General features: G+C 49.9%; 1 protein-coding gene across 17 annotated transcripts; it reads left to right on the forward strand.

The window, feature by feature from the left end:
• Window positions 1–1,557: 1,557 nt before the first annotated feature.
• st6galnac5a (ST6 (alpha-N-acetyl-neuraminyl-2,3-beta-galactosyl-1,3)-N-acetylgalactosaminide alpha-2,6-sialyltransferase 5a) lies at window positions 1,558–22,783 on the forward strand. 17 transcript variants are annotated; one of them, XM_072704364.1, is made up of 6 exons: window positions 1,566–2,266; window positions 3,014–3,208; window positions 7,429–7,610; window positions 14,520–14,929; window positions 18,561–18,668; window positions 18,852–22,783. In XM_072704364.1, the coding sequence occupies exons 3-6, from the start codon at window positions 7,485–7,487 to the stop codon at window positions 19,081–19,083; spliced, it is 876 nt and encodes a 291-aa protein (XP_072560465.1). In that variant the 5' UTR covers window positions 1,566–2,266; window positions 3,014–3,208; window positions 7,429–7,484; the 3' UTR covers window positions 19,084–22,783. The 17 variants fall into 17 exon arrangements, with proteins under 17 accessions (XP_072560462.1, XP_072560465.1, XP_072560470.1 ...); XM_072704375.1 differs by lacking the exon at window positions 7,429–7,610 and adding an exon at window positions 9,341–9,392 and having other exon boundaries at window positions 1,574–2,266; XM_072704366.1 differs by lacking the exons at window positions 1,566–2,266; window positions 3,014–3,208 and adding exons at window positions 4,002–4,717; window positions 5,233–5,491.
• Window positions 22,784–24,687: the final 1,904 nt, after the last annotated feature.

The following is a 24,687-nucleotide window of genomic DNA, read 5'->3' on the forward strand; positions in this document are numbered from 1 at the left end:
CCTGCGTAGCAAGGACAGCGAGGATTGGGGACCTGGAGCCAAGGTGGTGGAGGCTGAGGCCAGGGGAGCGTGCCGCTGCCAGATGCCCGGCAGACCGGCCGCGCTTCAGCGTGATGCCGTCCAGAGTGGCTGGTTACTGTGCAGCGGTAAAGCGAGCATATGTGCAGCCGTATGGATTCCACAAGGTGTGCTGCAGCGAGAGGGTGGCCTGCGTAAACACGCTCTGCTCAGAGGCCAGCTCAGTGGAAAAAACACCCTGATTAACCTAATTACAGTTGTGTATGTGAAATATCCTTTAGGGCTAAAGAACAGGTTAAATGTACTTTGCTCCTCCTGATCTGACCATCTGATGTAACCTTAAAAATCCTATAAAAACTGTAAAGTTACTGTTTCTAGTTATCCTGTTTCAGTGAGTGATTCAATCATTACTTATTGTTTAATCCACGCCAGGCAGGACTGTATCAGATTGATGTTTCCGGAAGCACGTCAACCTGTATGACTGACTGCTGTTTATTTACCCAGACGGAGACGCCCATCATTGTCTGAGCCTGCTGGGGAGAAATGATGATCGCTGTCATCCGCTTTCCGCAACAGACCCCAACTCCCTGCTCTCAGTGCCCGTCTTTCTGTATGGAGCATCGATTTCATACTGTAAGAGGCAGAGTCAAAATCGCTTTAACCGCTTTGCGTTGTAAAGCCGACAGGCGTGCACAGCGGGCTGAGCTTTCTATCTCAGCCGAGAAGGAATTTCACATTCAGACAAACGTTTCTGGATTGTTCCTGACTGTTGAAAGGGTAGAAACAAATATGTGCTTTTCTCCTCCGTGAGAATGAGATGGTGGGGGCCATCGCAGACCATCAGACAGGCTTTGATCCGGGGTCTAAGCTGACCTCAGCCCAAAAATACAGCATCTACACCATGCGGCCGGCTCAGACAGCATCTACACCATGCGGCCGGCTCAGACAGCATCTACACCATGCGGCCGGCTCAGACAGCATCTACACCATGCGGCCGGCTCAGACAGCATCTACACCATGCGGCCGGCTCAGACAGCATCTACACCATGCGGCCGGCTCAGACAGCACTGCGGGTGTGAAATGGCTTTCAGGTACGATGCAGTTACGCAGTACATCTGCTGAAGGTGCCACTTAACATATAAGCGCCGTCCTAATGCTGTTTAATACAGTGAATTAAGGGACAGTTGACCATCTACTGTATGTGACATGGGGGAGAGTGTGCAGGTGGGATTTCTGAGGTTCTTGGTTGCTTTGTTGACATGTAGCCCAACTGATATTAGGCACAATTTATGTGAGACCTATGGATCCACGTCATTTAAAGTCAAGAAAGCCTATATTGCACGCAGACACATATTACACCACATCAGCACTTCCAATGAGGCACATATCTGTCGATATACTTTATCGAAAACATTAGGCCTAATGTAATGCTTTCAGGAATAGATAAATACATTTGCACAGTTATTTTTGTTTATTTGGCAGCAAAGGTCCATGACGTAATTGTGTCACTTGGTAATTATAAAGTAATTGCTTTATAATTAGCAGGTATAACCCTCTCCCATGATTGGCAAAGACTATTCAAGCCATATTAAGATAGATAAAGACAATAAGTGCAGTTTGGAGCAGGGATGAGAGGCTCACAACCTCAGCAGTCGCTGTTTCGAATGTCTTCATCAGTTTATACATCCTCACCTAATGCAAATTAATTTAGCCAAATAATTCACCTGCAAGACAATATAACTTCGGAAATGAATGACTTGGGCAGACTTGGTTTGGAAGTAGTATTTTGCGTTTAACGATTAGTGTCTAGTGGTAAAATGGAAACACCAGTTCTGGCTGCGTTAGGTTATGCGCAGGATAGATTTATCTTTATTTTCCGCGATGCACCGCACACGTTATTATTACTGCGTGGTATATGACCACACAAATATGCTGGGGGACTGTGTTTAGAAAACGAGGGCTTTTGTTCCCCGCCGCTGATCCGGGAGCGAAACGGGAGCTCTCTAAGACCCCGCAGAGGTTCTGCTTGCCGGCGCCTCAGCCTGCGCGTCGCCGGGGGATCGCCAGGCTTCACCCCGCTCTGCGCTCACGGAGGTCGGACGCGGCGGCTGTTGAGCGCTGCGGTGCGGTGCGGCTCGCCCGGCAGCCGGCTGTGCGGGACGCTGTACGGCGATGCCTCTGTCAGCCTCCAGACTGCTCTGATCAAGCGCATTTCGGTCTACAGCCTCCCAAAATGAAGACACCCATGGTAACATCTCGGTGACACTTTCCTTAAATATTTAATATGCTTTCTTTTGTTTTTCTTTCGCAAATTAATTCTCGCCTGCGTGGATTAGTGTCTTTACGTTTGGCGAATTCAGGTGTATCACAAGTGTTTGTGTGCAGCTTGTTAATAACCCTTTGTTTGTGTTAATTATTATTTTTCTGCTTTTCGAGCCGCTTTCTAAAACGGAGCGCAATACTTGCGGCTTTTTATTAATGTGTAGTGGTTTTTTAAATGCAGATGTATCTCAAAGGTTCGTGTTGTTTTACAGGGCATCGGAAATGTATTTAATAAAGAGGAGCGCATATTGCTTAAGACCCAGCGACGTTTGAATGTTATATGCAGTGCGTGTATGAAAGTAACGGTGGTGCTTTCTAGGTGAGATGCAACCAGTCACTCACCTGTAATATAGTTTTCTGTTATACTTGTTTTTTTTTTAATTACTGACAAAGCACCTGCTTGTCCCAGATTGCCATTTTGAGGTCTTTATTCCACTCGAATTTTTGATTAATGATTAAAATCCGTTTAGTTTGTTAAGTGGTCGCTCCTGAGTTGAAGCGTTACACTTGGAGCATGACATCGTCTTTTAAACAAAGAGAAACGCCGGGTGAAAACAGCTGCGGGGGCGGGACAGCGGACAGCCCCCCCCGGCCGCTCCCGGAGCCCGTGTCCGCAGTGTGGGCACCCGGCGGCGCCCGGAGCGCTGCCTCACCGCCTCCCTCTCTCCTCCAGCGCCATGGGGTGGCTGCCTTTCTCCTGATCACCATGTGCACCAGCTTACTGTTCGTGTATAACATCAGCACCAGCAAAGAGCACAATGACGCCGGCAGCCGGCATAGGCAGAAGCCCACCGTACCCTATAGCAGGAGCCCGAGAGCCCCGCGCAATCCTGCCCTGCAGGGCTACGGCAGCATCATCGATCACCGGGTAAACACGCCGGCACGTCCACGAATGACTGTCCCGCCTGCTATTCCTAATATTGGTTCACACCTCCCGCGCACGTCCGGGCACCTAATAGAGAAATCCATACTGCTGTGCAAATAAATTAGATCGATCCGAATAAGATATTAAATCATTTAAAATCAGATGTTGGACTGGTTTAAGTTATTTGAAGGCAAAAGTAAAATTAGAGTAGGCACGTCTGTACCCCCATCCGCGGGAAAGGCAGAGGACTATGCAGACCTACTTTGAAAGTTCCCAAGAAAACGCCCGCTGATCAGTCAGCCGCCTGCCGGCCTTTGCTGTAACTTCGTTATATCAGACAGCCAATTAATGCCGCGCTGGTGTGATAGAGGTGAAGCGGGGCGCTGCGCTGGGCTCCTGCAACTCCTTATATTCAACAAGCCTCATATTGGCTTGTTGAAAGCATCTGCGATTCGCCCGATGGGATACCACACAGAGGTACGGGGCTTTTTTGATTTTAAAGGTTACTTGTCTGCATGACTGAGCAGTCGCTGAGCTAATTGTAGGCTTCATTTTTCCATGATAAGACGCCAATGCTTGTAAGTATATAGGGAAAACGTTTAAAGATAGCTAATGTCTTGGAATGTCTTGGGTGGGTGCTGTCGATTTAAGCTACGGGGGCCGTTGCCACGTGTCCCGTCGAATTTATGACTTTAATAGTTCTGTGAAATATAAGAATTGGCCAAACCCTTATTCAGACGTGTCAGGCTCCATTCCCGCCTGCTACTTCTGTATCAAATCGCCGAGGAAGGTGGGATTGATTGTGGGGTGTGGGAGAGGCTTGTTTCACAGGGCTTGAGTGTTCTCTGTTGTGAGGACTCTGGGTTGAAGACCTTCAGCGCTGTGCAGTGGCTGAGCCAGTGCCCAGGAGGCTCCTTTGGGGGCTCTGTGATTTCGGTGCCCTGTTCAGACCCGGGAGCAGCAGTGTGTGATAAACACGCTGGCTTGAATTGTGTGCTGGCAGCGGCCGGCTGTTGGGGTATCTGGGTGCCTCCCATGCCAGCAAGCAGCCAGTGCAGAAATCGTGAAGGACGCACATCGTTTTGTTCCATATCTGCTTGAAATGGTCTAAGGCAAACAGAAAGCTGTGCTGACATGAAAGTGTGTATGAGGCTGGGGGTGGGGGTCCATCACCCAGGTATGAGCTTTGAATATGACTTGAATGAAGGTAGGCAGCCTCTGACGCACATCTCACATTTACGTCTAATCGCCGGATGCTTTGCTGAGTATTCAGAGGCGCATGAGGGTGTATGTTTGGCTCCTCACGCTCATAATAGTGTTTTTTGTTCCCCTGAGTGTTACAGCTCATTAAAGTTCACTTTATAGAGAGCAGAGGCCTGGCGGTCGCTGGGTCAGGGATACCTTTCTGTACATTTTTAATAGAATCCACGAATGTCAATGATCCCCCACTTCTGTGGAGCTCTTGGAACGTGGCTGGCAGATGCATCCGCTTTGTCGTGCTGCCGTTTGCCGGTGAGTAATTGGTCTCTCGCACCCAAAAAACTGTTTCTGTTCTGGCTTGGTTGTGGGCACTCAACTGTAATTTGCTGTGGCACTACGCTCCGAGTCTGCTGCTGGACCGAGCCCCGTCTTCCGGAGACGAAATGCAACAATGCTCCGCGTGTCCTGCTGAAAATCTCCCAGCCTTTAATTAGCGTTCATCAGCAGAGGAGCCTTAGCTAAAGTTCTGGCCATCGTGCTTATAGAGAGCAGCCCAAGCGCCTAATTCTTACTCATTCTTTGAGGTCTGAAGAAAATTGATTTTTTTATCCTTCTAATATAGGTTGGCAAAGAAGCAGAAAAATCAGTAAATACTCTATTTATGAGCCAGCCTTTTTGTTAAGGATACTGATATATTTTTCTAGCGCTCTGCTCCTAATCTCTGCTGCATACAGTGTTAATTGCTTTGCCTCAGATGACCTGGTGCCTGCTGCCTGTACGGTGGGCTGAACGCTTGCTGAGATGTTCCTCCTGTTCCCGCGCTGTAGGCCGTGACCGTGGATCCCTGACATCTGCTCAATGTGGTCCAGCCACGTCTGACATTTCCATACTAGGGCAGGCTGATGCCTTTCTTCCATTGCGTCCCACGTGTGGCGACCTGGTGTCCCCCCGCTGCCTGGCTCCAGCAGCCAGGCCATCCTGAAGCTTGCAGTACTGGGGGAGCCGCCTTTCATCCCTTCCCTCCCCCCGCCTGCTCCCCCCGTGTGGAAGGATTCAGCACGACCAAAATAAAGCCTGTGTAACAAGGTAGAGATTCCAGTAGTGATGGCAAGAAGGCTTTGAAACCCACTGGGGGTGGGATCATGTGCCGCCGCTAATCCCTACGTGATTTAACCCACTAGGGCCCGGCGATGCTGCCAGTCGGGATTATTTAAACTGGCTGACAGGAAGCCTGGCTGCAGTCTGGTGTCGGTTTGTTATCTGTGAAGCACGTAGCCTTTTGGAGTCTCTCAGGCCTTCAGTGTCATTCTCCCTGACGCATGGCCCATGTTCCTCAGCTCCCTGAAGATCTGTGGGAAATCGGGCAGGTGCAGAGGTCCCCAGAAGAATCGTCAGTGTAGCAGTGTTTCTCTAGTTAGGTGTCGTCTGACTGACACTGCGCAGTGATCAGCTTAATCTGCGCCTCCTTCCACGGGGAGGCAATGTGAGCTTTTGAGCTTCACACTTGGGCTTCGTGTTGATGGGCTTCAGGCTCCTTCCTGCATGTCAAACACGATGTCTGTTTTGCAGAAGTCAGTCAGGAATTTCCTGTTTTTTATATCAAAATTAAATAAACTTATAACCCTCAAGTGCTAGGAGACAATCCCTAGGTCTGGCCTTGTTTTACTGCTGCTCAACCCACCCAGAGCCAGTTAATGTGCAGTGGAACCTTCTGACTGCTGCCACTGCACTCCTTAGTACACTTGTTAGGTTAATTAACGTGCAATCACAGTTGGTGTTTTTCCTCGTATGCCCCCTGCTTTCTGCTACTGTATTATGGCTTGATTTCTGGGACAAGCAGATCAATCTGTTGGTGCCTTGGTCTGTAGATGTTTGAGATGTTCATCTGATTGCTCCAGGTGGGCTTCTTCCAGGCCCAGCTTTTGAGTGCCGCTCTCTGGACCTGTGGGCTGCAGGTGGACTGGACCTGTGGGTCTGGGCAGGGAAGTCAGCTCCGAGCCGGTGTCACTTTTCCCTGAGGGCATCGTGGGCAGCAAGTCTGCAGCTTAACAGACTCGCTTTTCTGAAGCGAAAAATGGCCTCATGCTTCTAAAATCTATTTATAATGTAACTGAAATGCATAACAAAATATGCATTTAACCAAGTTGACAAAAAATAAGTTGAACTTGTCCGGCTTTGAGAAAGGTATGTTAGCTGCTCCTGTATGCATTTTGTGTTCTCAAAGAAAAACCTTGTTCCAGATAAGCGAGTACTATTTTAACTTTATCGCTGTACTATGCAAACCAGCTCCGGGAGAATTGGCATTATACATCCCCACAGTAACATTTCATCACCATTGCTCCAATAATTACTTGACGACAGCTCAGGATTAGCGAGATGCTGGAAGGGACAGAGTCTTCTGTGGTTTCAGGCAAAGACTGATATGTGACTTGCGTTGCTTAAAAAGGAGTATGACCCGGCTTTGACCCGGCCCGGATTCCCATGAGGCATCAGAGCCGGCACGCACGGTCCAAACCAAAACGCAGCTGTGATGTGAATGGACCCCTGGTGTGAATTGGATTCTTTGGGATGAGTGGCTCTTGACGGCGATTTCTGCTGCTAATTAATGCGCGTGGTGCTGTGAAGAGCTCATGGATGACGGACCTCCGCAGCGAGCCGGAGCTCAGGAAGCAGGGAGGGAGGCCACTCGAGACTGGAGAGCGGGAACCGGCCGACCTCCAGCGGGCCGAGGAGCGTGTACTGGCAGGCGGACGCCCCCGTGTGTGTAAATGAGCAGCTCTACTGTCAGCCTCGCCTTGCTTAGAGAGCTGCACGGCGCTCGCTGCTGCCCACGCTGACCGTACTGCGGCCTAGTTTACTCATAACTCATGTGGCCTGATTGGTGTGTGTTTGGCAATTTATGGGACAATTTCAGTTATTGCAGAGCCAGTGGAAAGAACACAGCAGGAGAACATGAATAATAGATTTCTCTTTACAGGAATCAATTCTTAACAGTCTTTTAAACGGTGCTTATTTCTTTGCAGTCACAGGTTGCGTGTGACTGTCGTCTCTGGCTGCCGGCTGTTCCGGACGCTGTGCCATGGCCCTGGATCTGAGCAAACTCCCATTCCACCCCATCAAAGCCTGGGAAATTCCTGCCAAGGATGTTGACCTTTACGCAGTTGTCATCTGTATTGTTCCCGATCGTCCCTGGCCTTTAAACCCGGTAATCACCTCTCTGGACCGCTCTGCACGTCCTCCCAGAGGTGTCCGGAAGACCATCTCAGAGATCCCGGCAGCCGTGGCTGTTTTGTTTCCTAGTGCGGAATTCTGCTGATGAGGTTCCGTGTGGCGTGCTGGCTGAGGTGATGGGAAGGCCTGGAGTCCAGCCCAGGCAGCGCAGGGCCAAAGGCTGCGCCGCCCTCCGGACACTGCATTCAGCTTAGAGGCGGGCCAAAGGCTGCGCCGCCCTCCGGACACTGCATTCAGCTTAGAGGCAGGGCCAAAGGCTGCGCCGCCCTCCGGACACTGCATTCAGCTTAGAGGCGGGGCAAAGGTTGCGCCGCCGTCCGGACACTGCATTCAGCTTAGAGGCGGGCCAAAGGCTGCGCCGCCCTCCGGACACTGCATTCAGCTTAGAGGCGGGGCAAAGGTTGCGCCGCCGTCCGGACACTGCATTCAGCTTAGAGGCGGGCCAAAGGCTGCGCCGCCCTCTGGACACTGCATTCAGCTTAGAGGCAGGGCCAAAGGCTGCGCCGCCCTCCGGACACTGCATTCAGCTTAGAGGCGGGGCAAAGGTTGCGCTGCCGTCCGGACACTGCATTCAGCTTAGAGGCGGGGCAAAGGCTGCGCCGCCCTCCGGACACTGCATTCAGCTTAGAGGCGGGGCAAAGGCTGCGCCGCCCTCCGGACACTGCATTCAGCTTAGAGGCGGGGCAAAGGTTGCGCTGCCGTCCGGACACTGCATTCAGCTTAGAGGCGGGCCAAAGGCTGCGCCGCCCTCCGGACACTGCATTCAGCTTAGAGGCGGGGCAAAGGTTGCGCTGCCGTCCGGACACTGCATTCAGCTTAGAAGCAGCCCTTGACCTAATGGCATGTCTTTGGACTGCTGGAGGAAACCAGCAAGGAGGCAACACATTAAAGACAGGGAACAGAGGGGTACCTTGGAGGTGTGAGGCCTGCAGCCTGAGTCACCCTAAAAGCGGGACTGAGCTCTTTATTGGCCTTTGAGCCGAAACTTCAGGGGTCCCATAGCTGTGACCTCTGTGAGTGTGAGGAGCTTGCAGTGCTGTAGCGGAGGCTCAGAGACGCTGATGGGCGGGATCCGGATGGGAACCTGCAGGCTGCGATTAGTCGTGCCTTGGCGCACGACTGTCCCAGTCACATGACCCCCAGCCCTTAATTATTAGAGATTATTAGAGATTGGCTTGGCTATTAGCATGAAATGGCAGCCTGTAGGATCTCCATGCCTCTGAGGCTGTCACTTTTCTGCCTCTGGCCTCAGGACTGGAAAAAGCTAACTGGGAGAACTGGAACCCTTGTTTTTCATGTTTGTTTTAAAAGCTTGCCCGAAGACGGCCCCTAAATAAATCTGGTCCTAAGAAGCCCCCTCCCTGATGGCCAGTATCTGTCTGCGTAAATGTGTCTGTTTGCGCCGGATTAGGTGCTGGTTCCGCCCCGTCGGCCTTGACCCCGCCCCCTTGTCCTCCCCTGTGCGGGCCACCCTAGTTCTGCACCGCCTCCACTCCATTGTCACCTCAGTGGGGTGGGATCATGTTTGATGCATGGGGGGGGGGGGTTGACAGCACTGCTGACACGTTAGAGGTGGGAGGTCAAAGCAGCGTGGAATACGAACAATGTTCTCTGGGACTGTGTCTGAATCGCAGGTGACATTTTCCGGACCTTAAAAGGCAGTCTTCCCTATTATTTAAATCAGAATCACTTTTTTTCCACCAGGCTCACCAGACAGTGATGTACAAGGACTTTTTGCTGGCTAACATACATTCAGGTGTGTATGAATGACGCCGTCGAGCTTAGACTGTGCAGATAAACTGAGGTGATTTAGAGTAAAGACCTTGATGGTTAGAATCCTTCAGGCCTGAGTTTGTGAGGGCAGCCAGAAAGCCGCCGTTTACCGGGCTGGTTTGACGGCAGACGGTGACACTTTTCTATCACTCTGTGCGTTTGGTGACTGTTCCGACTTCCTCCCTGGCTCCGTATGTCATCGTCACACCCGTGAAATGCCTCCCTGCCAAGCACGGTGCCCCAGGCCAGCCTCTCTGCACACTGGGGTGAAAAGCAATTATGAATATGAGGTAAATTTAATATTTTCCAAACACATTCTCCGAATAGTAATTGGCGTGGTGCCTTTGGGTAACTCCCAGGTACGGATGCAATGCTAAAAATAGATAGATATTTTGGTAACATTAGCATCCTGTAATGTCATATACTGTAATGTCATATCCTGATGGCATCGAGATTATACCCGTGAGAATGGAACCTTGGAAATCAGCGACTTGCTTCATAGTGCGACGCATGATTTATCTGTCACGCCTCGTGCGGATCTTGTGTATAATTTAGCCTTTTGGGATTGATTGATGAACTTATCTTTCATAGCGAGATAAGGAGAGATGAAAGGCCCAGTAGCTTCAGGTGTAATCTTGCAGGGATGAGCCTTTGCGTCGATATTTTATTCCGGGGGACAGCAAACGTATTGTGAGCTGGGGTCTCAACTATAGGTCAACATAACGAATCCTTTGAAGCTTATTGTTCCCATTATAATTCTGTGGCTCATGGAAATCGGCTAAATGAACCGCTGGCATTCTGTCTTGCATCTGCGGTGCTGAGGGGCTTGACAGCCGCAATAGCGATGAAGGGGTGGCGGCTCGGAAATCCAGGGGTAGCTGCTGTGGGTGTGATTGGGGGCGGTATAGGCTGCCCCGGTTTATTTTTATGACGATCTTCACTGCCCCCCCCTCTCGCAGAAGGCCGGCAGTTGGGGGGCGGGCTGGCGGTTGGGGGGCGGGCCGGCGGAGGCTGCTTCAGAGGCAGGAAATCAGATAGGCCGAGTCGATGTGTCTCGCTTTGGCGGACAGGTCGGTTTGTGTTGGGCCCAGAGGGACACCTGACTCCTTGTGGATCTCGGCTTGTGTTCCCCCCGTTTTGACATGGGATAAATGGCGCCCCCTGCTCCTTGGCATGCAGCGGCACCTCCCTTCAGCATCACATGACTGCAACTGTGTAATGTCCTCACTGGGCGCTCTAATGTCTCACCGTTCCTGTTCATGATATTAATAAAGACGCGGAGAACAGTGGCAGCAGCTTCCTGCTGGTGCCGGTTGATCCCGAATCCGTTTGACGTCTCTCCTTGATCTGCGGCCCCGCTGCTCCTCCGGCACGTTCTGCAGATGCTGATTGGCTGGCAGGCGCTCTCATCCATCGCCTGTGGACCTTCTCGCAAAGATTAATGGAACCCCCCACCCCCGCCCGCTCCTCATGGCTCTTCACGGCCGGCTTTTCTCTCGTAGAGGGGGGGCTAAAAATAGCCACCCCCAGCCTGTGTCCTCAGCTCCCGGTACTGACACACGCATCAATTCCCATATTCTCCCTAATCCGTCGAGAGCTTGTTTCTCCATCTGCTGCTGTTGTTTCATTTCTGTCCTGTAGGGGGTGTCCTGACGAGGTACATGGCAGCAGAGCTCTGTCCTGAGCTTACCCCCCCCCCCCCCCCTCCCCCTGCTGAGAACCAGGGGTCAATGCTGCCACCCTGCTCATCTGCTAATCTCTATCTGCCATGCTCTTTACAGGAATGCCGGCCGCCGCTTCCATGATCTTAACAACCAGCTATGGTCATGTGACCATCCCCCCACTTACGATTGTCTCGATTTTGCCCCCATCCCCCGCTTCATCAGCAGTTTGCTGTTAATGCCGTTAAAATAGTGAATGACTTTGCACCGGCTTTGAACTTGTAGGAGTGATGTTTTTAAATGAGGGGTGGCCGGCGGAATTGTAAGTGAATTGCTATTTTAAGGCAGCGCAATGTCCTACCAAAACCACGTCTAAAGTCAGTGGTACATTGTTAAACGGTATTTAAGCAGCGCGTTTTGGAAACGTGCGGGTGCACGGCCGCTGTTAGGGACACAGGTACGCGCTCGATGTGCACTAATGGTATTTTATTTTAATTTCATTTTTATACGTTTTATTATAGAGTACAACTGGTAATTTCACGTAATCATACGGATTTTCTGCTTTACGAAACGCCAAAAGAAAAACAATATAGGTCAGGTCAGGGAGCATGCAATGATGCAGTGCATTGCCGAAATCACCACATGGCGAAACTCCTCGGGATCCGGGACGGCTATTATATAGGCATGTATTAAGTAAAGAACAAACCGTGTCATTATAAAAATATCAGAATTAAGCACGTACTGTAACTGGAACGACTTTTGAATTGCTGAAAATGTGTTTCAGATGTTTAGCTAAAGTCAGCTGAGACATTACAATGCAGCCCTCGGAAGGTCGCGGCAATCTTTGTGGCATGGTGTATGTTGCCTGACATTGTCGTGCGTGATGGATCTCTGTTGGACATGAGGACAAAGAGGATGTAAGAAGGCGTGATGCTGAACTGCATGTGCTGATGCAAGCAAAGGAGTGTAAGCCTATGGAAAACCGTTATAACATTTAATCAAGTCACACTCCTATCCGTAATTACGTTTTAGATATTCACAATAGCTTTTCTCCTAGACAAAATTGTATTCTTTCTTGTCAAAACGAGCATTTCAGATATCCACAATTTTATTTCAGATATCCAGAATGTTCATTCAGGATTTCCATTCTGGATATCTGCAATTGAATTCTTACTAGGAAGAACTCCAATTTCAGATATCTACTATCCAATTGTTACTAGTCATAATTTTAATTTTGGACATTCAAAATTACATTATGGATATCTAAAATGGTGGTATGCTTTCGGATATCTTAAGTTATCTTAAATGACTATAGTAACAATTGGATAGTAGATATCTGAAATGGGAGTTTTTCCTAATAAGAATTTAGTTGCGGATATCCAGAATTCTGGATATGTGAAATATAATTATGGATATCTGAAATGAAAAGCCTAATAGACATGAATGGCAAGAGTGATGTAATTTCTCCTAGGAAGAATGACGATGTAGATATATGAAATGCTCTTTTTGACTGGGAAGAATTGAATTAGAGATATCAGCAATACATATCCAGTCTAGCGATTCAATGTTAAAACGGCCTGCCATATAAGCTGGTGTTCTGACGAGTTGAGCTACCTATGGAGATATACTATCGAGCCTTTTTGCGCATGTGCAGTTCCACCGTTTGGGGGTTAGGATTAGGGTAAGGGTTATGGTTAGGGCTATCGATTAGCACTACGGTAGCCTAACTCGACAAAGTAGCTCAACTCGACAGAACACCGGCAGCAGCGCGGGCGAGGAGGGAGCAGCTGGCCGAAGAGGCGAAGCGTCGGTAGCTGGGTGAGGAATCTGAATTGTGAGAGCAGAGAAATAAGTCTTATTTAACATTTTAAAATGTCTTAAAACTGTAGGTTGTTTTGTTTGAACAAAGGACGCATTTATATTTTGCAGAACCAAAATTAAAATAAAAACACACACAAATATAACGAAGTTGTCCTTCCCAGCCGCTGCTGTCGGTCCGCCGTCTTCGGGCGCCTTAAATTTATACCGCTTTGGGCGCCGCGCGGATGGTCTGGTGACACCGGAAAACGGGCGCATGTAATGACACCCTTACCGCTGCAGCAGAGTTCGTGTCAATAAACTGTTTACAAATGTTTAAAGTTTGTTTTTTATTAATTAAGGACTTGTTTGCATTTAGCTCTATAGTACAACCTACATGTTTTATTAGTTTATTAATGCATATTTAGCTCAACAGCGGTAAGTTTTATCGAATACAACTAAAATACATACATATCTCTAAAGAGCTTAATATACATAAAGAATGAAATAAAACCGAATATACATTATTAATCTAATAAAGCATGTCAGTGAGACTATTCTTATCAAAAATGTGCTTATAATCGCTAAAAAAACATCGCTATCAAGCCAAATATACATTGACAATCGAATAAAACCCAGACTAAATATGAACCATTTCTTAATTAATGGAAACACTTTTTAAGAAACATTTGTAAACGTATTAGGTTAAAATGCACGTTAATTTCATGTCTTAAAAGGGCAAATGCACACAAATATACTAGAAATGTATTAGACATTAGAAACAAAATGGACCTGATTTAGTTTTATTAAAACCGTCTTTATCGGTCATACGCTATGGTTACCGCCTGCCGCTGCTCCTGAGCCCCACGTGTCTGCAGCCGGGGAGCCTCCGCCTGTGCTAATGCTAATGTGCTATATGGCGGAGACCCGACTTATTAATGCTGTAGCACCGAGCGCAAAGACTGGTGTTCGCTGTAGATCATGGCTGCCTACGTTTCTGTTCTGGCTACAGCCGCATTGTGGCCGGATGGGGTTCGACCTTTGCTGCCCCCTCGCCATCCTGTCCTCCTCCTGACGGTGTTCCATCTATGTGCTTATGATAAGGTTAAAGGCTTCCGGAACCTTCCCTGGAGCTTCATTAGCATAATCCGATTTTGAGGCCGTTCCCCCCCGAGCAAAGGTCTGTAGTGCGGCTCCCCTACCGGGAAGGACCTGCGTTTGGGCTCTCTGGAGTTCCACAGTGCGTATACGGTGTGTGTTTGTGTGTGTGTGTGTGTGTGTGTGGGGGGGGGGGGGGTTTCTGGTGTGCCGTGTCAGGATTCCAGTGTGACTTGGCAGAACATAGGATCCCTGTATGGACAATGAAGCCAGGTTGGCTAAATCAGCCCTGATACCCACAGCTGAACCCCCTCCAGGACAGACTGCAGGCCACGCCTCCCCATTCCCTGTCATCTGTTTTTTTTTTTTTTTATTATTATTACTCGTGCCAGTTTGGTTTGGTTACGGTCATTATTTGCAGCAGGACTGATGGGGTTTTGCTGGACTGAGGCTGAACAGAGGGGTTTCTGGGATGTTGTCAGTGAGGGTGGGGAGTGTCAGGGGACACTCTGATCCTCCCTGGCTGTGTGCTGATTTGGGTCCCCCCCCCCCAGCCCCTGAACATGCACTGCAGGACCTGTGCCCTGGTGACCAGCTCAGGGCAGCTGATTGGCGGTGGCCGCGGCAGGGAGATTGACAGTGCCGAGTGCGTCATCCGCATGAACGACGCCCCCACACAGGACTACCAGCGCGACGTTGGGGACCGCACCAGCCTGCGCGTGGTGGCGCATTCCAGCATGCAGCGTGTGCTGCACGGCCGCAGGGAGCTGCTGAACGGCAGCCGGGACACTGTGTTCATCTTCTGGGGCCCCAGCGCATACATGCGGCGTGACGGCAAGGGCCTGGTCTACAACAACCTGCGGCTGGTCAAGCAGGTGCTGCCCGAGCTGCGGGTCTACATCATCTCACGGCAGAAGATGCTGCAGTTCGACGAGCTCTTCAAGAGGGAGACCGGCAAGGACAGGTGGGTAGACAGCTGTGATCGTTCACAGACCCTTCCTGCTATGTTCTGGGGGTGTCGGAAGGCCATACACTCTTGGGTAGGGGGACTGAGGTCTGAAATGCTTAGCCTCTGTAGCCTGTTTGCTGGCGGAAGCTGCAATTATGGTAGCTGTGTCTCCCCTGGACACCAGCGTTCCATCTGGTGACGTGGGGTGTCAGTGTAGAGCGTCACTCCGTATCGGACAGCCTGGTGGACAAACGGTGAATGTTCAGGAGTACAACAAGTGTTAAAGTACCAGAGCTGAGGTGGAGGCTTTAGGACCCCAGGGGCCTGCGAGTAGGGCTGTCTGCTGCAGTGCCTGAGAGAAAAGCACTGGCAGTGCTACATCACACCGGCAGTCAGGTTGCGGACCCCTGGCAAAGACCAGATGGGGGCAGATCTGTCAGCTCGAACCTCAGCACAGCCACGTGAGCAGACTGCTGACAAACCGCAGGGACGCAAGCCTTTAATCAGGAAGCCATTATCAGCTCATGTAATATCTGCCTTACAAGGGGAGCGAAATTATAATCCTCTGAAAGAACTTAAATTAGTATTCACCCTGGTGGAAATTAACTGTGGATTCAGACATACTTGGAGTTAATTAAAACCCCGATAATTAGCTGGAAGCATCAGCTCTCTAGGGGGGAATTCTTCTGTTATTTTTTGCTGTTCATTTGTGAAAATAAGAGATTGGTTGAGCAGGACAAAAACACGATCTTATTACGAATGCCACGTAGGATGTCAGAAGCACTTTAAGGTCGGCTCCCACGGAGCCTTCGCCTCGTCACCAGCCTGTTTTCACCATGCAGACAAACAGAGGTTTTTAATGGTGCCTGCCCCGCCCAGCCCCACCCTGCCCAGCCCCGCCAGAGCTTGACCTCTGACCTTTTCACACCTGTCGCTCACCTGATGTTCAGGGTGTGGCCCATGGGCTGATCAGTGATGCCCCAGAGCAGCTGGCTGTTTAGCACGTAGAACAGGACATCCCGATGGTGTGTATCAGAAAGGGGAGGGGTAGTGACATCACTAACCAGCAGATCAATGGGCCTTAGTGCAGGATGTGAAAAAACTAATCACAACCATTAGCGTGAGTGCGGGGGTGACCCGAGGGGGACCTTTGATGGCCTGTGTGAGATGGTTACCTGCCCCCCTCCCCCTTTTAATCAGATAGTTAGTTAGTTAATGAAATCAAGCCGGGGGCTGGACAGCCGAGGGGGGGCTGCTCTGTCACTGCCATAGGCTGATAGCAGCTGGTTTTCGCTGATTGATACAAACATTAATACAGAGGCCGGCCATGACACAGCTCAATATTTAATACCCTCAGTTAACCCTTAACCTCATGCCTTGTGCAACACAACCGAAACATTTTGTCTCCTGGCAACAGGTGTATCGATCCTCATGTAGCTCGGCGTGATACAGGGAGATGGCTGTGTGATGGGCTTGGTGCAGTAACTCTCCCCCGCCATGAGGGGGCGTTCCCAGGCTGCATCCACCTTTCCAATACAGGCCAGTAGGGCTTCTTTGTCATTTTTACTGCTGGAGGTGTGAGATGTAAGAGGGTGGAGGTGAGTTTCCTAACGTAATATTACTACCTGCAATTATGTCGTTTACCTGAGCAAGCAATCAGTGGTATAATTAATCATTTAATATGTTTTTAAGAGCCGGGGATGCCTGGGGCGGCAACCAGGAGAAGCCTATTAGACTGAAATCCCCAAACCGTTGCTTCACAAGGACCGATTCTGCCAAATATTTGATTGAATTAGGTAATCAGGCGAATTGGGTGATTAATTATCTCTCTGGGAGATTGTGCCTCTGCATCTGCTGTGTTGGTGGCATGTGGTAAAGTTTGCTTTGGTTCATATGTAACCCAGAAAAGCCCACCTCACCAGCTGCACGCTTAGGGTGGGGGGCTGATATTGGGAGAATTTTAATGCCCCCCTGGCATTAAACGATAAAACCTTCAGGCAGCTGCAGGGCTGAGTATCATGGGCCTGTCAGCTCACAGGAGTGTGACGAATGACAGACAGGTGTCAGGGCGGCCCTGAGAGGGATGGGACACCTTCAGAGGTGACACCGGCCGCGAGAGTGTCTGTGAGTGTGTGCATGTGATTGTGAGTGTGTTCATGTGTCTGTGCGTATGTCTGTGTGTCTGTCTGCCTGTGTCTGTGAGTGTGTGCTTATCTGTGTGAGTGTGTCTGCCTTTGTATGTGCGTATGTGTCTGTGTGTGCGTCTGTCTGCCTGTGTGTGTCTGCCTGTGTCTGTGTGTGCATGTCTGCCTGTGTCTGTGTGCGTGTGCGTCTGTCTGTCTGTGTCTGTGTGCGTCTGTCTGTCTGTGTGTGCGTCTGTCTGCCTGTGTCTGTGTGCGTGTGCGTCTGTCTGTCTGTGTGTGCGTCTGTCTGCCTGTGTCTGTGTCTGTCTGCCTGTGTCTGTGTGCATGTCTGCCTGTGTCTGTGTGCGTCTGTCTGTCTGTGTGTGCGTCTGTCTGCCTGTGTCTGTGTGCGTGTGTCTGCCTGTGTCTGTGTGCGTGTGTCTGTCTGTGTGTGCGTGTGTCTGTGTGCGTGTCTGCGTTTCTCTCATTCCTTCACTCCCGCAGTTTAAATGCCGTCACTCAGCATCTCCGCTCTTGGCAAAACCCTCCTTCCTGTTGATGCTGTGGAAAAATGAACCAGACAAAAGGGTTCGGATTCCACCATGGCGTCCAGCCACCGGAGCTCCTCAGATCCCCTGAGGAGAGTTTGATAGAGCCGGATCCGCGCCAGTCGGCCGACGTGCCGAAACCACATTCCTTTGTCTTCCTGCAGAATGACTGTCCTCTGAGCGTGGGAAAATAGGCTAAGAAGGGTTTAATTTAACCCCCCGGGCTGCCAGAAGAGCACAGACACCCCTGTGGGCAGCCTGATCTCCATGCATGGCCGGGCGGGATTAGCGGGTGCGATAAGGGCTGGGAAATGGGGGCATAGGGAGGGTTAAATGCTTTGCCGCTGAATCAAAGATAGCGTGAGGATGGAGAGTGAGCGCCCCTCTGAAAAGACCCCTACTTTTCCACTGCCCTGAACACCCCCGCATGTGGAATTGCTTCCTCAGACTGATGTGGGTCTCACTGGCTCCCCGAGGGCCGGCTGGCCCCCTGCAGAGGGGCCCCCTCGCCGCATCCACTCCAAAGACAGCCTTTCACCTGGTGGGTGAAATCTGGGGTGCCACCGGGCTGCCCCATCCTGCCAGTGACGGGGAAGGGACAGGACACGGTGCGATCTGGGGTACTGGTAGTGTTGGTTGGGTTAGACACTCACTGCTCACTCCCCCCCCCCCCGGTGCTTACGGGCCGCTTCACATCCCAACCCCCTGCAGTTTGACCACAGGTTGACAGTCTGCTCCTGTTCACATGGTTCCTGGGGAAGCGAATGTAAGGAATAGAGCGCTAACTGCCATTCGATCTGAACCCGCTCCGATCACCGCCATCAGCTGAGGACGTCAGCATGGGGATTACCGTAATTACAGCTGAAAAGGCACTCCCTGCATGATTTAGAACTAGTCAAACTGCCCCCCGGTTCTCCTTATGTCTCTGCGGCCCTAGAGCCCCCCTAACCTGTTGTGGTACCCCCCCCCCCCCAGGAAGATGTCGAACTCGTGGCTGAGCACTGGCTGGTTCACCGTGGCCATCGCCCTCGAGCTCTGCGACCGCATCAACATCTATGGCATGGTGTCCCCTGACCACTGCAGGTGAGAACCCCCCCCCCGTCCCCCGCCACGTCTCCACGCTGCGCTGATCAAACCCCAACATTTCGAAGGTGTCAGGATGCTCGCTACTACCCAGCATGCTTTGCGGTTCGCTTTTATCCAGCTCTTGAGAGCAGGAGCCCTCGATCTGTCCATCTCTCTCCCCCACCCCCCCACCCGGCACAGGGAGCCGCTGCACCCCTCCGTGCCCTATCACTACTACGAGCCGGCAGGCACTGACGAGTGCACCATGTACGTTTCGCACGAGGGCGGTCGCCGTGGCAGCCACCATCGCTTCCTCACCGAGAAGCGTGTCTTCGCAAGCTGGGCCTGCATCTTCGACATCCACTTCTACCAGCCCGAGTGGAGCCCCGAGCCCCCCCCTGCTAGCAACTGGACCGTGCCGCGGCCCGCGTGACCCTCCCTGCCCCAAGCCGACGCCGAGAGGACGGCGCCCCCACAGTGCGGCTGTGTGCCGGACGACCGCGCATCTCTCCTGCAGCTCCCGGGGTGGGGACTGCCTGGGGGTGTCCACGGCAGTTTGCTTAATCATTCTCACTTCTCTGCCTCTCCGCCATGACACCCCCCAGGCGTGGAAGCAGCAGCACACCATTCCTATAGTTTGCAGGTGATTAATGAGGCCTGTTTCTCCTCCCCCTCCTATGTTTCTGGAGTCGATAGTGGGGGTGCAGGTGAATTCAGCACCTCGGCTTCCTTTAGTGGGGGGGAGGGGAGGTTTACCCCAGGTTCGAAGGCTCTAGTGGAGGGGTGACCTCTGCAGGGTGTTTCATTCCTGTCAGAGAGCCTGAATGGCCAGACTCCGGGACTGAGCCTTGGTTCACTGCCACCCCCTTCGTCAGTCTCCGTCGGCAGGATAAAAGGTTCTCCGCAATCTTGAAGGATCTGTGACGAGTATCCACAGGCACCAAATCAACATGTAAAACCCAGTCAGATGGGTTGGACATTCCCCCCCCCAAAGCGGCCCTTCTGCATCTTCAGACTTTTCGGGGGTGTTTCCCGCGACCCCCTGGGTCCTGCCTTTTGTGTCTTTTCATCCACAAGCGCTGCAGTAAAACCAACCAGATTTCACTTGAATGTAACTTTGAGAATAAACCAGCTGCGGCAGTTACCGTTTGTTTTATTTCAGCATCCTTATGGATTATCCAGCCCCCCCCCCCAAGTGTCTGTCTCCTGGAGAGCCTGTGCCCCTGGGCATTCTGGGAAATGGCCTAACAGGCCTCATTTCCCACCACGATAGGTCTGTTTTTATCACTGTAATGTAACTGGGCTCCACTTTGGGTAAGATGTTTCAATGGCGATTACAGGTCTGTCTCAGATAGAAGGATGACTGTGACCAGTGGGGGGGTCAGGAGCCAGGGAGAGCTTTCACACAGCACACAGCTTTGTTAAGCCTAAGGTGGCTTTCCACAGACCCCCCAGGATAACCCCCAATACCCACAGGCCTGACAGGAAGCTGGGCCATTGAATACAGGATTGAGACGATGACGACACACACACACACACACCCCCACGCCGGCCTTTAGTGAGCCCAACACCCCCCAGGCCCTTTATGGTTGACTTGGGGCTCCCATATCACCAAGTCCGGCTGCCCTTGTAGAGGGAAGCTCATCATGGGGGTGGGATAAAAATAGCCCCCACTCACAGCAGTTTATTTGAACTGATCTATTACCAGCCGCTTCCTGTCCTCCCGCTCAGAGAGCAGCACCCTACAGAAGCCGCATCTGACTAAATAGTGAAATCAGCAGTTTTTCCAGACGACGGCCCTGTCTATATAGTGCATGGGAAACTGCAGCCGCTCAGCACTTAGATTCACACGATTCATAAATGAGCCATTTATAGGCCAGGCACACAGGCCGGTCGGCCGCCTCGCGGCGCGGAGAAGCGATTTTGGGGAAAACGAAGTTAATGGGAAGCGATCCTGCTTTATTTACACCTTAATGCGCTGAAACGGCACCCCCTGATTTGCCAGTCACCATTGAGGTCCCGCAAAAGCGCTCAGCAGACTGTTTTCTTTCAAGTCCACAATGCCCTGCAGCCTCTCTGCACATGCATTTATGCAATTACACACATACAGAAGGGAGCGGAGACAGGCGGCTCAGTGCTGCAGAACACCACCACCACGCCCTCACTCCCCCCCCCCCCCCCGTAACCACTAGGGCCGACTGCCAAAGGGCCAGAGGGGCTATTTAATCCTAGGTTTGGGTCCATAGGACCAGGTAAAGCAGACTGTCCAGATAAAGGAGAGAATAAATCTGCACAGGCAAGCTGCAGCCACCTACAGAGGAGTCCTAATGCTGGTCACAGCAGGGCAATGACACGCTGCAGGCCCTCCATGGTGCCGCTCTCAGGCCTCTTCCAGTTAGGTTGACGCATGCGCAGAGAACAAAGGAATGTTCTTTATTGTTTTCAAAATTGTAGTTTAACGTTTGAAAAAAAATTACGTATATGTTTCTGCACGATCTGTTTCATGACTGTCAATCTATTCTAAATTTAAACGATTAATATATTAATCTTAATTTTGTTTTACTGTTTAAAGTGTTACTGTCTACATAAAAATGAACACAACAAAAACGCAAATAGCATTTTTATTGATATCAGTGATCCATGATTATAGGGGTGGGCGATATACCGGTAGACTCGACTAACCGGTAGAAATTTGTCAACCGATAGAGATTTTGGTCTATCGTCTTAATCGCGATTGAGATCACGTGACGTTGCACGTTGGGTAACCACAAAATACACATTCACTTCGACAATGGAAGAAGACGGTGCAGCGGTGAGTTTGCTTACATGTGACGAAACCAACAAGGAGGAGATTGTAAAGAAAAAAGGTGCATCGTCTGTGGTGTGGAACAGAGCATGTGAGCGAGGAGCGGAGCGGGCGGAATTTGGTCAGAGCGCGGAGCGGGTTTTCTAATTAAGACTGGAGTGGTCGCTTTGTCTCGCTCCAATTTCGCTCCGATACCGCTCACACTACAATTCTGAGGCGTGCCCAAATCTACCCAGAATTCATCTGTACAATTATCAAGACTGTTACACAAATTGGCCGAGATGGAATTCGCAAAGTATTTCACTGATAAATCATACAAGTGTACTATTCTTATCAAACATATAGATGACAAGAATGTACAGCAAGAACAACAATGTGGTGAAACTGTTTCAGTGAGTAAAGATTCACTTTGGAATCACTTTTCTCAGAAACATGAGTATGCTACGCGAACAAGCGGAAGCCAGAGCAAAACGCGTGCAAGTTTTATATGGTTGTAGCATATCAAGTCTATAAAGTAAATTAAAGTATAAAAGCCTATAAAGTAAATATTGGTAATCAAATAAATTAGTTTTGTCATTCAAAGTAGATCTAATAAGATTTTTTTTTTATTTCACGTAACGTAAAATTTTATTTTAGAGACGTGCTGCATCAACAGAAAAAAATTGAGGAATTTAAAACGTGTCTGTATATTCTTTAGGCTATTAAACCCACTGATTCCTTTATTTTTAAGCCTATTTTTGTGTGGAATGCCATTTCCAAACCTGTCCGTTGTTGCCGATAGGTTGCTTAAAAATAAATATTTTCTGTTCTGACTGGCAATGTTGCCGTTGCTCATATTTCTTTACGACATAAGGCTTCGGTTTAAGGTGACATTTGTTAGGCATGCAGATTATTTGTCCCTCTTTTAAATTGGAGCGAGCGTGGAGCGATTTGACTGGAGCGGGAGGACGTTTTAGTGGAGCGAGGAGCGGTGTTGAGCGGAGCGGCGTAGTGCGAATTAGAGCGGAGGAGCGGGCGGAGCCAACGGCCTCGTGAGCGAGGGGCGGAAATTCTCACCGCTCCTCTCCGCTCACATGCTCTGGTGTGGAATTGGTTTGAGTATAGGAAAAGTGAATACGAATGAGACGAACGTGATTTGCAAGGTATGCAAGAGCACTGTTTTAGCAAGCGGTGGAAACACGTCAAACCTTTTCTATCATCTCAAATCCAAGCATCCAAACGAATATGTCAAAAAATGCAGTACAATACATTGCAGTAAACAGTATGGTTGTTTTTTTTACTTAAAGTAATGCTGCAATTTTAAATAAAATTACATGATATAAAAGAGTTTCTTTGTGTTTGAATTTTTATTTATGCATTTCCAGATACAAATTGCTATATTGTGATATATATCGTTATCGAGGTAGAAAATTGCTTCTACCGTGATAGAAGATTTTGGTTATATCGCCCACCCCTACATGATTACTTGTCAAAGTTCTGTATATTTGTTGCTCACGTTTAGAATGTGAACCATTCCTTCCTTCTCAAGGATGGGGGCAGCCGGGTGGGGCACTGGTTAGCACTGCTGCCTCACCCAGGTTCACCCCAGCCAGATTCCCAGGTGCCAGGTTGCCCATGTGTATATCCTGCAACAGCTCTCTCTCTATCTAGATAGATAGATAATATATACACTCGCCTAAAGGATTATTAGGAACACCTGTTCAATTTCTCATTAATGCAATTATCTAATCAACCAATCACATGGCAGTTGCTTCAATGCATTTAGGGGTGTGGTCCTGGTCAAGACAATCTCCTGAACTCCAAACTGAATGTCAGAATGGGAAAGAAAGGTGATTTAAGAAATTTTGAGCGTGGCATGGTTGTTGGTGCCAGACGGGCCGGTCTGAGTATTTCACAATCTGCTCAGTTACTGGGATTTTCACGCACAACCATTTCTAGGGTTTACAAAGAATGGTGTGCAAAGGGAAAAACATCCAGTATGCGGCAGTCCTGTGGGCGAAAATGCCTTGTTGATGCTAGAGGTCAGAGGAGAATGGGCCGACTGATTCAAGCTGATAGAAGAGCAACTTTGACTGAAATAACCTCTCGTTACAACCGAGGTATGCAGCACAGCATTTGTGAAGCCACAACACGCACAACCTTGAGGCGGATGGGCTACAACAGCAGAAGACCCCACAGGGTACCACTCATCTCCACTACAAATAGTAAAAAGAGGCTACAATTTGCACGAGCTCACCAAAATTGGACAGTTGAAGACTGGAAAAATGTTGCCTGGTCTGATGAGTCTCAATTTCTGTTGAGACATTCAAATGGTAGAGTCAGAATTTGGCGTAAACAGAATGAGAACATGGATCCATCATGCCTTGTTACCACTGTGCAGGCTGGTGGTGGTGGTGTAATGGTGTGGGGGATGTTTTCTTGGCACACTTTAGGCCCCTTAGTGCCAATTGGGCATCGTTTAAATGCCACGGCCTACCTGAGCATTGTTTCTGACCATGTCCATCCCTTTATGACCACCATGTACCCATCCTCTGATGGCTACTTCCAGCAGGATAATGCACCATGTCACAAAGCTCGAATAATTTCAAATTGGTTTCTTGAACATGACAATGAGTTCACTGTACTAAAATGGCCCCCATAGTCACCAGATCTCAACCCAATAGAGCATCTTTGGGATGTGGTGGAACGGGAGCTTCGTGCCCTGGATGTGCATCCCACAAATCTCCATCAACTGCAAGATGCTATCCTATCAGTATGGGCCAACATAAAGAATGCTTTCAGCACCTTGTTGAATCAATGCCACGTAGAATTAAGGCAGTTATGAAGGCGAAAGGGGGTCAAACACCGTATTAGTATGGTGTTCCTAATAATCCTTTAGGTGAGTGTATTTGTTGCTTTTAGAATCTCCACCATTCTGGATATTAGGCATAAGACTCTCCACCTCTGGGACCAGCGTTCAAATCTCCCCCTGACAGGGACAAACAAGCAAACACTTCATACAAAACACCTTTAACATCCTTTATTTTAATCAAACCTTTTACTAGAACATTCTGGATAGACTTTAGGTCAGACATGCCACAGGGGAGCAGCAGGAACACGGGGGCAGTAACAGCGACACAGCAGGACAGACAGCCCACCCCCCCCCCCTCCACAGGAATCATTACTAGAGCTGCAGCTCACCCAGGAAGCCAGTAGGACAGACAGGCGCTCCCAGGCAGGGAGGGCTGATCT

Source organism: Paramormyrops kingsleyae, chromosome 21 (assembly GCF_048594095.1).
Source record: "Paramormyrops kingsleyae isolate MSU_618 chromosome 21, PKINGS_0.4, whole genome shotgun sequence".
Taxonomy (NCBI): domain Eukaryota; kingdom Metazoa; phylum Chordata; class Actinopteri; order Osteoglossiformes; family Mormyridae; genus Paramormyrops; species Paramormyrops kingsleyae.